This window comes from Centruroides vittatus, unplaced genomic scaffold (genome assembly GCF_030686945.1).
Source record: "Centruroides vittatus isolate TY-2023 unplaced genomic scaffold, ASM3068694v2 contig_480, whole genome shotgun sequence".
Classification (NCBI taxonomy): domain Eukaryota; kingdom Metazoa; phylum Arthropoda; class Arachnida; order Scorpiones; family Buthidae; genus Centruroides; species Centruroides vittatus.
In genome coordinates, this window is record NW_027122270.1 from 89,545 (window position 1) to 108,361 (window position 18,817).

General features: G+C 29.3%; 1 protein-coding gene across 1 annotated transcript in view; it reads right to left on the reverse strand.

The window, feature by feature from the left end:
* The window catches only part of CCT4 (chaperonin containing TCP1 subunit 4), a 36,750-nt gene that overhangs the window by 14,773 nt on the left and 3,160 nt on the right, over positions 1-18,817 (reverse strand). Inside the window, exons 2-11 of the mRNA XM_067273435.1 lie at positions 14,864-14,916; positions 11,260-11,349; positions 6,283-6,391; positions 6,023-6,165; positions 5,828-5,949; positions 5,564-5,699; positions 5,334-5,473; positions 5,170-5,266; positions 389-496; positions 179-309 (exon numbers count right to left, since the gene is read on the reverse strand). Coding sequence (XP_067129536.1) covers positions 179-309; positions 389-496; positions 5,170-5,266; positions 5,334-5,473; positions 5,564-5,699; positions 5,828-5,949; positions 6,023-6,165; positions 6,283-6,391; positions 11,260-11,349; positions 14,864-14,916 — 1,129 coding nt within the window. The remainder of the gene's footprint in view (positions 1-178; positions 310-388; positions 497-5,169; positions 5,267-5,333; positions 5,474-5,563; positions 5,700-5,827; positions 5,950-6,022; positions 6,166-6,282; positions 6,392-11,259; positions 11,350-14,863; positions 14,917-18,817) is intronic.

An 18,817-nucleotide genomic window follows, 5' to 3' on the forward strand; every position in this document is an offset into this window, starting at 1 on the left:
TGATATCAAACTCCAAACACAAACCCTCATTTTGTTTTATCGCCCAAATAAAAATCAAAATACTAATTAAACATTATATATTAAATGAAAAAGCAAAACCTAAGTTTATATCTGCAAACAACATATTAAGACTTGACTGTTGACATAATACGTAGATACAGAGTAATCATGCTCTTACCTCTTTTTGACAAGACAACGAATAACACAGAGAGCATCATGAAGAGATCTATCGGCTTCTTCTAAAACTAGTTTATTGGATCCTCTCAGTAACAGCGTCACAGTTTTTCCTGGATTTGCTACACCCGTTATCTAATAAAATAAAAGATATTTTTTATATACTATTCATAATATAAAGTAAATTTCTTACAAAATAAATAAGTTTTCTCACTTTTATAACTTTAGAATCTCCAGTTTGAACTTCTTCTACCAAATCGGCACTTCCGAGTGCTTCGGGCGTAAAATGATCGAGACTTGCAATTGGCCTACAACCCAAACTCTGTTGAGAAAATAAAAATAATTTTTTTTTCAATGAGAGAGAGTATTATTTAACACTCAAACTTGAAGAAAAATTTTTGAGTTAACAAAATTTTGTTAATTTAAAAAATAACAATTTTAAAGAACTGCCATTATGTTAAAGAGATTGTAAATACCACAATATAATTAAATTTAAATACATTATTTTTAGATAAATATACATACAAAATAACAAAACCTTGATACTTTTTACCAAAAATGTCCATTAAACAAGTTTGTTTTCGACGATTTGGCACCGACTGCCTCAAAAGCATCTTTGCTTTGTGAATTTTGCAGTTTCTAGAAAAGCCCTTAAAAGCACAAGAGCTTTCTGGCTTTACTATGTGTAAGAAAAACAGGATATTTATCCCTGACAAGATATATTTTTCCCCCATTGTCATTGCTTGTTTCTCACACTCAATACTTTATTTCAGATAAGACTTCACCGACGGCTAGATTGACGCCAACAAAATCTGCAAAATGACACTTTTGTCACTCATTACCATAACAAGCTTCTTCAATACAGTTGGATAGATTCCAATAAAAATTCTGATTTATCCAAAGTGTCAACAAATTGTTGAACAAAACCTAATTTTTTTTATACCAATGAAACCATGTTGTGATTTATGTTGCTTTATGCTGACACAATGAAGTGACTTTCTTTCAAACAATTGGCAGGTTATTCTAACTGAATAAAGATGAATAACCTGCCAAGTGTTTGAAAGAAAGTCACTTCATTTTGTCAGCATAAAGCAAAAAAAAAAAAAAAAAACCTAATTTTGTAAAGCAATTTCATTCCAAGCTTTATTAATCATTTGCATTGCATCTAGCATGTTCACTCACGATCAATCTTCAATAGCATTCAACATTTTTTGTACAATAAGCCTTCTGCATCAATTTAAAGCTTTGAATGATTCTGATCTAAAGATTACAATGTAGTTGTATTTCATGGTAAAAACTGAACTGTTATAACTTTCAGAATTTGAATCATCAAACTTGCACTGCAATTCTCAATAAAAAGAATAATTTTTCTGTTTTTGGCAATCGTGTGAATGTCTAACTTTTTTAGCCAGTTAGAAAAAAAGCTTTGACGTCATCCACATTTTCTTATTTGCTGCATAATGTATAAGTAACACTTCGCATTCAGAAATATCAAGGTTTTAAAGATTTTCTTCTAAGTAATGAAGAACTGTCATCATTATTATCTATTTGTTTCCAAAAGAAGAGTAACATATTTGTTTCTTTTTTTTACCTCCCTGATGAATTTTGAACATACTATTTTGTCTAGTAGACATTTAAATATTAAGCCCATTTCATTTGCATTGAAATATCATCTAGACCAGCGATTCTCAACCACCGTGCCGCGAGATTTTTGAAATGTGCCGCCACTGCGAATACCCGTACATAAGCGACGTCAGACAAATTGTTCAATAAGTTCTATCTTCCTAAGGCGCATTTGGAAATTGTAAACCGGTGTTACCGGTAACTGCCGGTAGTTACCAAAGCGTTTAGACAATGTGACCTAAATAACCAACCGTGTTTAAAAATCACCGTTATGACGTCCTGCGGTACTTACCGAAGTAACTGTGTGTGATGCCAAATTTTTAAATTATTAAAAGTGTACCGTGACGAAAAAAGGATGAGAATCACTGATCTAGACTGTAGTTCTACACAACTTCTGGTAAAGATTCAACGAGAAAGTGGTAGCTTTCTCATTGAATCTTCACCTTGATATCATCCATATCTTTGAAAGTGAGAAAGCAAACAAAATTAAGCATAAAATATTCAAATCTCAAATTTTAAATCAGTAAAATGCAATTTGACTTACATAGACTCAAGGCATTGAGTTTCTATAAGTTAACTCAAATTTTATTTTTGTCTCTAGAGTTCAACCTACCAAGAGTCTAATGTAGTATTATAAGACGTTTTATGAAAGTGTATAGAATTTTCATTTATTAACAGTGTTCTCATCCATTTAATAATTTCTTGGTGTTAATATTTTCTGTAACTGGCTAATATTTAGGATTTTTAAAAAATTCAATTTAACATACTGTGACCATGAATTGTAAGCAATGAAAACAGTAAGGCCAAGCTACTAACAAAATGATAAAAAATGAAGTCGGTCTTCAAAATTTTACATCAAAGTTAAATTGATGATAAATCAACACATACATCTTTCTTTAAAATCAATACATCAGTATGTAAGATGCAATATTTGCATTCCTTATCTGGCAAACATTAATAAATGTTACTGCAAGATCAAATTAATTTTCAGGACATCCATAATTTCCATTAAATTATATATATATATTTGAATTTCTTTCTAAAATCTGAAGCCTATTTTCACAAGAATCAGGCATTAACTTTTATTCATCTGAGTTTCATTCTAATCAATCAATCAATCATTAAATGAAATTGTATAACATCTAGATTATTAGATATGAAAAACTGTTTGCATTCATGTAAAGAAAAGTAACATTTACGTGTTACACCAAACCATTACATATCTGAATTTGACAATAAGGATGAACCTAAAATCAATGATAAAGAGAAGGAAAAAAGAAAACAAATGAGCAACTATTTATCGTGACAGGATCACAATGCCAGGCTGCAATTTTTTTCATATTTTTAATTTATTTTATTTAAAATATATGCTCTCCACCTCAAATTAGTAGTGACTTGCCCCTGTACATCATACTTTTCCTTTAACAAGAGTTGTGCTGGTCATCTATTAACTGCTTTCAGCAAAAAAAGTTTTGAATTGAAATAACAAGACTTCCAGATTGCATTGGAAGTTTCTATATAGTTAATCGGGGCCTCCTGCCCCCTAAGATTCCCATACGTGATCTTGGATTTCATCTATCTAACTCCACTCTTGAGATTAAGGAAACACAGATGGACAGACAACAGTGGGAATTTATAGGTCTACAATTTTTTCAAATTGCAGACCAATTAGGAACAATCATGAATTAATTACTGTAATGGATTGCACAGTTGATTCAATTATTTCAATTTTCATTTTCATTACTATTTAATGTACTTAAGCCAAGTGCACATCTTAAAAATTAACAGGTTAACCAGATTTGTATTTGCCTAATCCAAGCCTTCAAAATGCTATAATATTTTAAAATAATTTTCATTCACCACAAGCTCACTATAATTTTTTCCATTCATCTACATAAGCTTGCCACCAGAGGTGCCTCTATGTTAGTATTATTTCAAAAATTCTTTTTGAATTATGTTATGTTATATTATACAAGGTGTGATCAAAAACTTCAGAGACTTGGACAGAGTACTGTACATTAAAATCTTTACCGTGGTGGGGAGGCACTGTCAACTTCCTACTTTAAATCAATCGAGTTTTGCAGCAAGTAACAGCTGTTTAACAATTTTTTGCTTTTAAAATGTGTGACACTAAGAGAAAAATCTGCAGAAAATTTTGTTGGAAATTTGGCAAAAGCAGCACAGAAATTTTTCAAATCTGCAAACAGAGATGCCATTACAGAGAAGCCAATCTATAACAACAGCTATCAGTAGATAATAAATAAATAAATATATTTATTAGTATATTAAATTAGTATATAAATAATTATATATATTATAATAAATAAATATACAGTAGTGCTACTGTTAAAATAATACATTAAAAAATTTTATATTAATTTAATTCAACATAAATTTATTTTATACCATTGTTTACACTACTAACACCAATAATGATATCGTAAACAAAATAAAAAATGTTTGATTTTATCTGAGAAAGAATTCAACAACACGAAGAGAAAGTTTATACTCACAAACAATTAAATCATTTTTTTCTTTTTGTTAATTTAATGGTGTGTGTATATTTATTGCTAATTTTCAAAATCAATATTTTACCCGATAAAATAAAATATTCAATTCACAAAGTATATCAAGATAGGAAGTTTGATTCAGTTTATACTTTATAAAAATGGAAAAGAAGAAAATGTGACTGTTCTTGCTTCTGTTATTCTTTTCTTGTAGGTTTTCATTGAAAGAGTGAAAGAGAAATGTAATGTGCTTCTATTACTCTCAGTTTAAATTATGGCAACTCCAATGTCTCTTCAAAGTGATACCTTGAACATAAAATGCTTTTAATAAATTTGAGAAGAAAGAGTGAAGAACATTACAAATCAATAAAAGAAGTTAGGGGAAACACGTCCAAAATATATTTTTGCTATTTTATGCAACTTTCAAATTAATATTTATTTAAATCATGAATCTTTATATTTGGATAATTAATTAATCCACAATACATAGAAACTTTATTGAAAATTTATACATTACTGCCTCCTTGATTAATATAAATAATTGGGGAATAAAAACAGAAAAAAATAGAACTTTATTCTTATTTTCCCACAAACCTAAAAGAGAATGGAAACATGTCATAGAATATTGCACAATAAACTAATTTATTGTTGTTTTGTCTTATGTTTTCTATCATCATAAAATATAAACTGGTCTTTCCATTTTTATTTGCTTGTGAGAAGCATAAATTCTGAAAATATTATTTCAGATAAATTAATGCTCATATATATATCCAATATCCAATATGCTTTTTAACTAGCAATCTGTAAATATTCTTCGGTGATTAAAAATCATTTTAAATATAGTTAAGATATATTTTACAATTACCTTACAGATGAACTCAATGTCTTCCCTTTCAATGTCTTTAACTACCAATATCTTCATTTTAGCCAAAAAGTGCAATGCTAAGTCATTAACTGCATCTCTGAAAATTATATTCTTTTGTTAATTTTAAAAAATTATTATGTACCGATACAATAAATATTATATACCTAAGAATAGACTTTTGGATTAAAAGTACGGTACAACCAGCTTTTTTAATTTGCTTAACAATATTTAATATGTAGTTACGTTCTTCACGCAAAACTCTATCCATCTGAGCGTAATCGGAAACTATTACTTGGTTGTCCATCTATATCAAAATGAAAAATAAATTTCAGATATTATATTAATAATATAAAATTAACAGGTATATGAAAAATATGAAGAAAGTTTAAATTACATCAGTCTTTGGAGGAGAAATACAAAATTGAATAAGTCCAATTTTGGCTTTTTCAACTCTATGCGGACCACCAGTACCGGCAATTTTTTGAGTAAACACAAGTCCATCAACCAATTCGGTATCTTCGACCGTACCGCTAAAATAGAAATATTTCATTGTATTTCATAACTAGATTTAGTTAACTCATTGCAAGAAAATTATTGAAATTCATCAACTTATGTGAAATTAGAAGTACTTTTTTTATATAACAAAAAAAATAAATACCCAAGTTTCTTAATAATCTTGATATCTCTGAGATCTACATTTGTATCTACTGTTGGGTCAATAATTTTCATTATTGCATCAACAGCTATTGGAGCAAGAAGACTGGAATGTTGTGATACAACCTATCATAACATTTTAATTTAGAACAGTTAAATAATTTCAATAAAAGATGTTTAGAATGATTGTATTTCTTACTTTAGAATTCAATGACGTAGAAGCACTTTTCAGAAGAGAATCTCTATCATTCATATCGACAGGAATGGCCATCTCGGTCAATATTTCAATAGCATGCGCTGCAGCATTTTGAAAAGATTCGGATATTGTAGTTGGATGAATACCTACAAATTATGATTACAAAACAAATGAGAAATCATTCATCATACAAGCATATGAATTTAAAACAATAAACTTTCAAAAGTTTTTTCGAACAAGAAAAACAAAAATGCAGATTATACCTTTGGCTAAAAGCTTAGATGCAGCGTCAAGAAGACTACCAGCAATTACAACAACGGATGTGGTACCGTCTCCGGCTTCCACGTCTTGTGCTTTAGATAATTCTACAAGCTGTAAAAATCACTTGGATGAATTTATTTTTTCCTACCTTAAATTAATAATAATAATAAAATTAAAATTATTTAAAATTCATTAAATAAAAGATTAATTTAAAAACTTGTTAATCCTTCCTAGTGCTGAATGTTAGGTACAGTACCTGGATATTTAGATAACTGTTTAAAAGACCATGCAATATAAAATGGTATAATTTAAATTACACTTCTTTTTTTAAATTTTGCACTTTAAGTTTTGGACCAGCTCATTAATATCTGCCTCAAATTGAGTATGTGAAAAGTAATTATGTTTGAAAAGAATTAAAATATTATGAAATTTTTTGTCGGTATTAGATTATTGAGAATTCTCTCAAATTCCTAATTTTCCTTAATTAACACAGAATTTTTAAAGCCCAAAATGTTTCAAAATTTAAATGTACCAATAGATATTATACTAGGGTCTTGGCTGGATACTTTTGGGGAGCATTTTGCAATGCTTATCCCTGCATTGCATTCTATAATAATTCTTCACTTAAGCAATTAATAGTTTTCAAATTCTTATTCAGAATATTTTATAATACAAAAATTATTGTTTTTATATTTTTGCAAAAGTTTTAGAAGTTAAGCCTGGACTCCACATTACCGGAATCCGCGACGTAATCGTAAAACTGAAAGCCAAACTGACGAAACTTTCAGTTTTGGAACGTTCAGTTGGACAGAAACAAGACTGAAAGCAGAGTTAAAAATTATTTAACTTTTCCGTTTTTGTTCTGCGCTTCTGTCGTACTGCAACCAATAAAAACGCAAGGATTTGTGACGCGTAGTCACGTGTACTTTGATTGTAGTAATGGCGGAAAGTGTAGCGAAAAGGACGAGGAAACAAATAGATTTGGAATTATTCATTGAATAAGTTAGAAAATACGACAAAAAATGTAAATAATTGAAAGATTATTAACAATTTCATTGTTAATAAATGCAGAGAAAGCAAGGCAAAATCCGTAGCGTCGTCCATCTTTGACTCTACGACAATTGCAAAACTGATCAACAGATGGCGCAGTTCCACGTAACGTGCTAGTGGAGTCAAGTTAAAACGAAAACAAAACTGAAACGAAAACTCTGTATGTTTGAATTCTGTTTCTGAGTTTCTGTTTTCAGGTAATGTGGAGTCCAGGCTTTAGTCATGGAATTTAAAATTCCATTTTTAAATTTCAAAAATTACAACTCGGATCTCAGTGATAGAAGTAAGCATTTGTATTAACTCTTTAAACATGAAATCGGCTTAATCTATTCAAGATGAAATTGGCCAAATGGAAAGTTGTTTGAGTGGTTTTGCTATACAAATTCCCCTTGTAGCCTAAAGGGTAAAAACAATTTTATCTCCAAGTACATAGAAAAAAGAAATTTTCAGAGCTTAAAAGAGTTAACTGTGAGAAAATTTAAAAAATATGTACAATATGAGATCATAATTTATCCAATCTAATTTTGAGCGATGTTAAAGTAGTATGATCTTTTAATGCAAAAAAATAATAAGTCTTATTACATGTGTAAAAATTAAAATTAACTCACACTATGTAAGTTCACAAACTGCATATATTAGTCTTTACTTACAGCAATGAAGAAAAATATTTCATATAATACTGTACATATATGCCTCTGATACAAATTTTATTTAACTTTACCTTATTTAGATCAATAAATTAGTTTAGACATTAGACATAAATTGAAAAATTGTTGCACATTTAAACATGAATTTTCTGGAATTTTAATGTTTCTACTTTGTGCATGCTTCCCTGAATTAATTTCTGGTATCTCATATTAAGTCAACATTTCACTCATATTTTCTTGATTCTATTATGGTCATTGAATTATCATCTTTTAATATTTTGTTTATTATACAAAATTCTCCATTTAAATAAATTCATAATTTTTAATAAATTATAATCATTTTATTGTCATTGGAAAATTTTTTAAAGTTTAGAATTATCGTTATGTGGAAATTTTAATTTGTCTAATATTATATGGTTTAATCATCTACCTGTTTAATTTGTATTAAGACATATACAAAGTTTTTTTTATATGAAATTTTTTATCCTTTTGGTTTTTTACAGGAAGTATCCTTCCCTATAAGGAAAAGCTCATTTTTAGATTTAGTGTTACAAGAAATTGTACTATTTTCACTTTCCTGGCTCATGGATTTAATTCTGACCACTCTGCCATCATCATACAAACAGAACTACCATCAATACCTTCTATGTAAAGATCTAAAAAAATAATTTCCATCCCAATGTGGAATAAGTCAACTGGCATAGGATTAACCATCTCGTGTGTTGTTGATTGATCTTTTTAGTAAATGAAGATTATCCTATATCTCAAAAGATTTCATTAGTATATGAAAGATTAAGTGATTACATTGGTTTTTCTTCCTTACAAAGATTGATGTTTCTTTTCAGTGTTGGTTTACACCTTTTCTAAAATGACTGGAATGAGAGATATCAATGGTATCAATGACCTCAATCAGGCAAACCTCATGATTTATATCCCCATCCATCAGATTATTCAAAAGAGATTTTATACAAAATGAGAAATATTTATGTAAGGTTGCAGGTAGTTTCTTTTATGATCCCAAATTCTTTTTTGGAGGTTTTACCCTCATTTTTGTTTTCTAAACTATAAATATAATAGACAACAATTCCATTCATAATATATACAACAAGCTTTAATCTTACTTTTCAAAATTTCTGCATAAGCAACTTACACACCTGTAAATATTACCTCTGCTGATTTATTCAATAATTCTCATTTGAATGTTTTCATAAAATTATTTTAAATTTACCTAGGTCATTTCAGAGTCCTGATAATGTGTCTGCTATTTTTTTAAATAAGAATTTGCCATCTATTACTGAAAATGTTTTATCGTTGTTTTTCAGAGTTGATTCGATACTCATATCCAGATAAATGGTAAATATCTGTAATTATAGCCTTTCCAGAAAAGAAAAAGATACTTTTCAGCCGATCTCCCTACAACCAGTAATGCTAAAAAATTTTTGAATATGCAATTTTTGATTATCTCTATGGACCAACTGCCTGTAAGATTAGCAATTCTCAACACTGAAATATTAAAGGTAAATCAATTGTAACCGATCTTTTTACACAGAAAGAAATTCTTCAAAACTTCAAAGGAAAAAGACCTTCCTTCTTATGTTGCCTATTTAGATGTCACTCTTGCATTCAACTGTATCATCCCTTCTCAGCTTTTGCATCTCCTTTCTGATTCATATGATCTTGATCAAGGATTCTTGGCACAGTTTAGTAACTTTTACTTTTAAGGAAATGTACAATTAAACTTTGTGAGTTTACCTTCTCTGAATTTTTCCTGTATGTGGTATTTCCCAGGGTTCTGTATTCAGCAGTCTTTTATTAATTTCTTATGTTGATCCTTGTTTTGCACATTATGCTTAACATACACTGTATGTGCATGTGTTGATGATGTTAAGATAGTGACTCCAATTTTCTTTAAAATGTTTTGATCATCTTGACTGTCTTACTAAATCCTTGGAAACATTAAATTTACAAATTAATTTCTCAAGTCTGTTGTATTCTTTAATAGAGAAAATACATTACATCTTATTTTCCCTCCAGTGTTGATGATTTTTCAATGTGGTATGCACAGGTAATAATAGACTTAGAAATTCTTTTTGATCAGAAACTAACTTTTAACAACCATATCAACAAAGTGGCTAAGATCTTGGCAATAAGATGGAATGTTATGGAGACATCAAAATTCATATTAACATCCATATTTTTACTAATTTTCAACCATTAATAGATTACAGTCTTCACATTTAGGTCTTGGGTTCTCCATCATCACTTGAAAAATGGGCTAATTTGTTAAATAGTTTACAAATTAAAAATGTATCCAGGTCAATTACCATACCCTGAATCAGCACCCAATATGGAGTTTCACTTGAGGCTCCAAAATTTCTTTAGTCAAATTCAGTACTTTGTTAGACTTTATGTTTTATTTAAGAAATTAATGGTTTGATAGTACCTAGTGACATTAATGAAATGTACTTGTAAGAATTATTCAGCAAGACCCTTGTTTATTTATTTATAACTACTGATTAAATGTAATTCAATGCTGTTAATTGTACCATGCTAATATGAATACAATTAAGATTGAGCACTTGTTACATATTCCTTATAACATGTTTAAATGAATGTGTAAACAATTTATGTATAGTTAATTGTAATTTTGTTTTCTTTTTGATTTTAAAATGATACTTTCAGTTATTGTTTAAACAAGTGGTTATATTTAACTTTGGGTCATGTGTAAGGCTTTACTGCATTTTTTATTAATAAATAAATAATATAAATTGTATCCTTGAAACTTTTCTACGTGATTTTCCTTTTATTTATTTTATTAAAAAAATGACAAAATTGAGATAAAATTTGAACTTGTGTTGAATATAGTAATGTAGGACAATTTCAAAACAAATTAAAGAAAGAATTTAAATAAAACATGATAAACACGAGTGATATGCAATCAAACAATGGGATTCTTATTAGGCTACATTAAGGCTAATTAATGATGTGTCATCAAGGAATGTCAACCAACTAAAGTACAATAAAAACTTAAACAATAAAGATGAAAAATGTCAACAGAATTATTTATACTAAAATCCTTTTAAAAAAATGTTTTAAAATAATAAATGTAGGTAATTCAAAACATTTACATTCACATCGCTAATATCAATCAATGCATTAAAATAAATTTTCATACAATGAATGTTAAGTTACAGGAAAACTATCATAAAAAGATTTGACCCTATAATAAACCAATCATATAGAAAAAATCCATTCTACTTAAATATGATTTATTAAACTTACCATTTTAGCAGCAGGATGCAATACTTGCATTTGTTTTAAAATTGTTGCTCCATCATTTGTTATTGTTACATCTCCATTAGCTGCCTGAATCTAGAAATAAAATTAAATCAGAGTTATAAATTATTACAAACTTTAATAATTCAAATTACCATATTGGAAATTTATAATCAAAAAATAAGATCTGTAAAAAAATTATACACACACTTGAAATTTGTGTATAACTTCACACAATGTTTGTTTATACCAATTTAACAATTAACGAGCTCATTATTATAAATAATTATTCACAAATAAAAATATTCAAATTTCTGAGTGATAAATTGATATAAAAATTACAACTAAATCTGCTGTAAAATAATTATACATACAGTGTGTGTATGTATAATTACACATCACATAATTGACTGTACTGTACTACATAAGCAATTTAAATTGTACTGTATATTATCATTTATCCCTCCCCATAATAATTGTATCATTCTGACTTAAGTTTTTACAAAATGCCACAAACGGATTGCAACACTTTTGAAAAGATCTATTGGGGCAATTCAGAGTGTTATTAAAAAAAGAGACCAATATGGGATAAATAAATGCTGATGATTGACAAAAACAATTTTCACTTCATGCTGGGACTGTTATATGGGAGAAAAATCATACTTAACTGACATTAAAAGCATGTGTTAATTAAAAATTGTGAATACTTTCAAAGACATACGGCCTTCATCATCAAACAAAATCAAACACAAATTTTAAACTTAAGAACAGAACATAAATGAAATGTTTCTTTTTAAAATTAAATAAATGCACAAGGTTGGAATATCAAATATTTAATAAAAATTTGAACAGTCTAATAAAATAAGATGCATGAGAAATTATCAACAATAATATAAATCCCCAAGAATAAAGATCTTTAGAGCATCTACAATGTGAATTATTTAAATAATTCTATCCATAAATGCAGAATATCGATAGTAGGGGTATTGCAGGGTGAAAACAACATGATATAAAGATTCTCCCATACGAATAATGTTCTTTTCTCATAGCACTGCCTCAATAATCTAGTATTAGCCCAAAGGGGTACATAGCCATGCTCCACTACTCTTTTTGAAAGCTCAGTTGTGAGTTCATTATTGGCAATATTCTCTTGATGTTCTGCTACCCGAACTTGCAACATTCTAGAAATGGCTCCAATGTACATTAATGTGGTTCCTGATAACGGTTGCCATAATGGAATTGCATAAACCCCCAATTTTTCATATACAGTAACATTGTCCCTATCATTACATAAGAACCTATGTAAGATAGTCTGGGGAATAACTAGTAAAAGAAGACTATGAGTTCTGAAGAGACGAGCTATGTGTAAAGATAAAGTGCCCTTTTGTAGGCATTTTATCTTTACACATAATTGGTATATGAACAATGTGGTAATCTTGTTTATTAGAAAGGAATGTCTGAGGATATATTGATTTCCTGATGCAATTAAGGAGATACTCAAATTTTGGGGAATATCCTGCCCTGCATACTGCATCTGATATAATTCACATCACTTTACAAATATACACATCAAACAAAACCTGATATTAAGCAAATACGCACCACAACTACCATAAATGATCAGGCTAAATTTGAATATAATGATTATAAATAAGAAATGAATTTGGCTCTAGATTGAGGCATTAGGCACCATCTCATATTAAAATTAATAATAATAATATTTAATTAATATATATACTGGAAAAGGAGATTGGACTGAAAGTCCAGGTGGCGTAACTGGAAACGCGTCCACATGGTAAGCAGGAGTTTCAGGTTCGAGCCCCACTTCAGGCCGATTCTTTTCTTCCAATTTAATCTTAATTAATTAATTAAATATTATTATTATTATTAATTTTAATACAAGATGGTGCCTAACACCTCACTCTAGTGCCAAATTCACTTCTTATTTATAATCATTATATCCAAATTTAGCTTGATCATTTACGGCAGTTGTGGGTGTATATCACATCTCTTTGTTTACAAATATTTGAGTGGACAGAACTAAGAATGCTCTATGTATGAGAGCTGAAATAGCAAATTTACAAAACATGAGGGCTGGAAGGCAGTAGCAGGAACAATTTGTGGTAACATATCAGCGTTGTAGTGAACAAAAACAACCCAACAGGTTACTCTGTGCACGAGTAAGTCTAAAAAAGGTATCTCCTCATCTTGTTCTTGCTCAACAGAAAAATGAATTGTTGTATAGATAAAAGATAACATATCTATAAAGATGTACAATTCTTCCTCAGAGTCATCCTGGTCAAGCAGCATATCATCTACATAACAGATATAAGAGTGGGTAGTGAATAGCCAATGAAGAACTAAAACTAAACTCAAGCATTCCTCATGATAAATGGCATCTTAAACGTAGCTGCTAGTTATTACACAGGTACTACTTTCATGCTTTACAGTATGTTCTTTTTATCTCAATTGTCGATATAGCAATCTTCCTCTTAGAATCTGTTGCTTTCACACACATTTCTCAGATGCCATGGTTAATAAGTAGAGGTTATATTGAACTGAACAAAAAGTTTCTGCATATTTTTAATAGCTGCTACTTATAATTAAATCACAAATCTATGTTAATTTAACAGTTGTGAAATTGATCATATTATTGCTAATGTGAGATTGTATTCTTTGTTTAGAAGTTTATTTTAAATTTTTTACTTCATATTTTGTTTGAATAAAAGAAGTTAAAATGTTTTCAAATATAAAAAGCATATAAGGCATGTTGTGTTTTATGAGTTTTTGAAATGATAAATGGCATACAAACGGTAAAAAAATTTTGTAACGTGTATGGGGGAAGATGCTCCTAAACTTCAAACATCTCAAATGTGGTTTTGAAAAGTTCCATTTGAGAAATTTTGAACTAAAGGATACAAAATGTATGTGCACCCAAAAGCTGTCAGCAAAGAAAAACTTCAGGAAGAAATTGGTAAAAATCAACAAATAACACACACTACATATTTTTTCACTTTATTTTTGATATATATACATCAAAACTAGAGGAAAAAAATCAAAACTAGAGGAAAAAAATGAAAACATGAGCATAACACAAGAGCTAGGATGACTTGGGTGCACAACAGATTTTATTGATGCTTCAAGCACATTTTTTCGCTGCATATGCAATTGAAATTTTGAAGCATCATTCAAAGTGCAATGTACCACTGTATTTGAAGATTTTACATGTTAATGAATAGCTTCGGATCCCAATTAAGTATAAAATACATCTATTCTATCCATCTTGAATTCTTTATTTAGAAAAATAAACAGTTTGTATATTAAATTTGTATTTTGGATATTACTAAAAACTTTTTTTTTCCTATAATTAAATTTTTAAAATACAATTTTAATCTTAGAAATTAATGAAATATACAAAAATGAATTTTAAATGTCAACATCTTTCAATTAATTCAAGTAACAAAATCAATGATTTCTATGTGATAAAAGCTGATTATTGTTATTAGTAAAATATGGCTATTGCTAATAAATGTCATTATTTATTGTTAACTGTTTTTGTAATCACATTCTATTAAAAATAAGTATTAAATATATAAAAATTATACATTACCATCTTATCCATTCCTCTTGGTCCTAAACTGGTACGGATGGCATCAGCAACAGCTAAAATATAAATTTTAAATTTGAGACTAAAACTACATATTTTCAATTATTTTTTTAAAAATTACATTACTCAAAATAATGATTAATTAATAAGCAGTTATTTAAAATGAACATATTCTTGTGTTAAACACAAAATAAAAAAAAAACAATAAAAAAAATCATATTAAATAATCTTTTTGCCATTTTGTTTTCTAACATCTGCAAATATTGAATCTAATATTTAAAAAAAATCATTAAGTTCTAACTTATATTGTAAATTGATTATATACAGAACTTCAAGATATTCTTTCAAGAGTTTCTCAAAGAGAAACTCTTGAAAGAATTCTTAGAAAAACTTTTCTAGGAACTTTACACATATGCATCGTTGTTAAACTAAGTGCTGCTCGCAGCACTGCTAAGCAATGCTTTCAAAAACGTCGCTAAACTTGTTTTCTTGAAGTGCTGCGCACAGTGTCTCTCACTGGTTTGAGGTTAAATCTGCAGTGCTTCTTCCAATTGCTTTTCTCACTGCAACAAGATGGCTGCCCCCACTGTGGAAACGTGCAAAGTTGGTTCCTTATATGATGTGACAATAAAAGTCAGAATATCAAATCAATAATCACATTGATTTGATATTCTGTTTGTACTAATTTTTCTTTTAAAATACTCATTAGTAATATAAAATATCTGACAAAACTTGTATATTTAAAATGTTTTGCTATCTACTTTATGATGCAGAAAGAAGCTGCATACATTAAGTTTAAATCATTAATTTTCTCTCTCAAAAGTCTTATATCGCAAAAATGAATTACTTTTAAAATGTTTTGAATTAAATAATTTGCAAAACGTTTTAACAGCTGCACTGAGCTCTTCCATTTTAGAATAGCAGCATTTCTCCGTGTGTATTGTTAAAACACCTTCAGAAGCAATTGCAGTGCTTTCGCAGTGAAAGCAGCAACGCTGTATTTAACAACAAGCCGTTTGTGTCCTTATCATGTTCTGCACACACATCTGAAAACCATTAAACACAATGTTTCTTCTCACCTGTTTTAATGGAGGAAAGGGAAAGATTTGTCAGTGACTCAAACCCTTACCTATGGTCACCGTTCAGTCAGTACCCTGCCTCCAGCACCCCCTGCTACCCACTTGCTTCTTTTCATCCCCTAGACTTATTCACTGCTCCACAGTGGGTCAGTAGCAGCCACTTTGGGAACCACTGATATAGAGGTTCCTACACAGAAAACAGTAATGGGTTTGGTTGGTGGTATGATATTATATTAATACAATAGCACATACATGCCTGTATTAAGCATAAATAAAACATTTTTGACATACTTTAACAACTAGTTTGTCAATAGTTTCTGATATCTGACTTTCTTCAACCAATAAGGCAAAAACCAAACTCATAGCCAATCAGAGGAAAGCAGCATTAGTTACAACTACATACTGTATTGCAAGATGTTTCTCAACTACAATTTATGCTATCAAAATGTAGTTGCTGAGCTTTACATTTGTAATTTACAATTCAGTTCATAGTTTGAGATAGAGGTTTTAGGTTAAAATTATTTGAAATAAACATGGAAAATGTATTGAATTTAGAAATGAAAATGCAGAGAAAAAATAAATTTCTAGATAAAGAGGTTTTTGAGGTAGACAGGTTCAAATGTATGTAAAACCCTGAATCACATATTCTTTTATAGAACCATTATGATAATTTAACTACAAAAGTAATTGCATTAAATACAAATATTATTCTACAATACACTTATATTGATGATAAAACTCTATTTACCTATATAGTGAATACAAAATTCCTTTTATCATCATAACTTAATTCAAGTAAGTAAACATCAAAAATTTAATAAAGCATTTATCATTTCGTATTCATTTAATTTCTCATTCAAAGAAATATTCAGTTACATATATATAATGAACACACATACAATTATACTATACACTCCCAGGGTGTTTGACCAATTGCTACGAATCTCGGTAGTTATGTTCAAATACTTCTTAGATCATGTCGTACAACCCACCCCAAAATATTGATTGCATTTCTATAAATCAATTAATATTTTATTTACATTTGATTTTCTGAGTTACATGTAGTGCCATCTGTCGGCAAAAGTTAACAAAATAATTCTTACAAAAAGGATATATATATATATATATATTATATTCAGAATTACTGCAACGATGATATAGCATGAAAATAGATGCGCCATTACTGCGACAGGTGACACACACCACTTGCCTGTGGCGAGTGTAGTAGTGTGTTGCCCACGTACTGTACAGTACTGTACATCATACTCTTCCTGTTAGCAATAGAGTCGTTCAGGGGAAACTTTTTGTTTTGAAATAATGTGACTTGCGCACAAATCGGAAGTTCATATATAGGTAATCTGGTCCTTTTCTCTTACGATTTCCATGTCTGGTCTTGACTTTCATCTATCATCTATTTACTCTGTTCTCGAGATTAACCTGTTTCATTTGTTCCCGAGTATTATATAACGTGTTGACCTCATTTGACCATAATTATTATTATTTTTTTTTTAAATTTTTTTCGTTAGGCTTAACATTGACAAAAAATTCGACATGGAATAGGTTAAGGAAAATCAAAGATAAATGGACAATTGGAAATTTATAGCTCTACAGTTTTTTCAAATTGCAGCCCAATAAGTACCTTCCAGTAACTGAGTGGATAAAACCACAGAACACCATTAGTTGGTCGTGGGTTCACGCATCGCCAACAGACTGGCCAAGTGGAGTTTTTGCATTTAGTAACACTTCAATTGGGGCCAACTTTACATAGTCTTTCTGGGATGCATTCTCCTTGCAGATTACTCATGTGTCACATTACCACAACCAAAATAAACCAAACTAATTCTAACAAGTGATTATTTATTTTGACATTGTCACAATGTTCTCAATTCTTTGTGGTGGTCTTGTCGCGTACATCATACTTTTCCTGTTAACAATAAAGTCATGTCAGTCATACATCTAACTCACGTTCAGGGAAAAGTTTTGAATCAAAGTATAGTTAATCTGGGCTTCTTGCCTAAGCTTTCCATATCTGGTCTCAGTTTTCATCTAACTCCTTTCTCAAGATTATGGAAGGGCAGATAGATAGGTGACAACAGTGGGAATTTATAGGTCTACAATTTTTTCAAATTGCAGCCCAAAATTATCGGGCTGCAATTTTAAAAAATTCTAGATCTATAAATTCCCACCCTAAAAAAATGACCAATCTAACACATTTAAAAAATTCTTTATTCCTCTGATGTACATAATTTAAAGAATTTTTAAAATGTATTAGATTGGGCATTTGATGTAATAAACTCTTACGTAATATAACCTTTATAAATATAAATCAAATACTATAATATAATAGAAAGGTTAGATGTACAAAATAACCTTCAAGTTTTTTTTTCTTTCTTTCGTAGACACAATGTAGTGACGTAGATTAAAAAACACTGGGCGAATTTTTCACCCTTTTATTCGGTTGGTTTTTATTCCTTTTATTCCTTCACGTTTTTATTTTTTGCCTGGGCTTACCTGCTAGTTGTTTATATATAAATCAGTTTCAAGTATCATTCTAATTTTCATTTCGTATTTATCATGATTAAAAATAATAAATTATGGTGATAAAAACAAAAAATTTGCAATCATTCTTACTGCTCTTTATTATCCATAAATTTATTTTGCTAATATTATCACCAATGCATTATGGAGTGATTCAAAACTATGTGGACAAATTTCAGGAATGGATTCTTGGCAGGTTAAACAACAGAAATGATCCTATTAACATATGTCCAGAAATGTACTGTTTGTCAGATCTGGACACCATCTGGAAAAATGGATTGGTTGAAAAAGGCCTGTTGCATGGTCTTGCTTGGTTACCAGACACTAACTCTCAATTTTT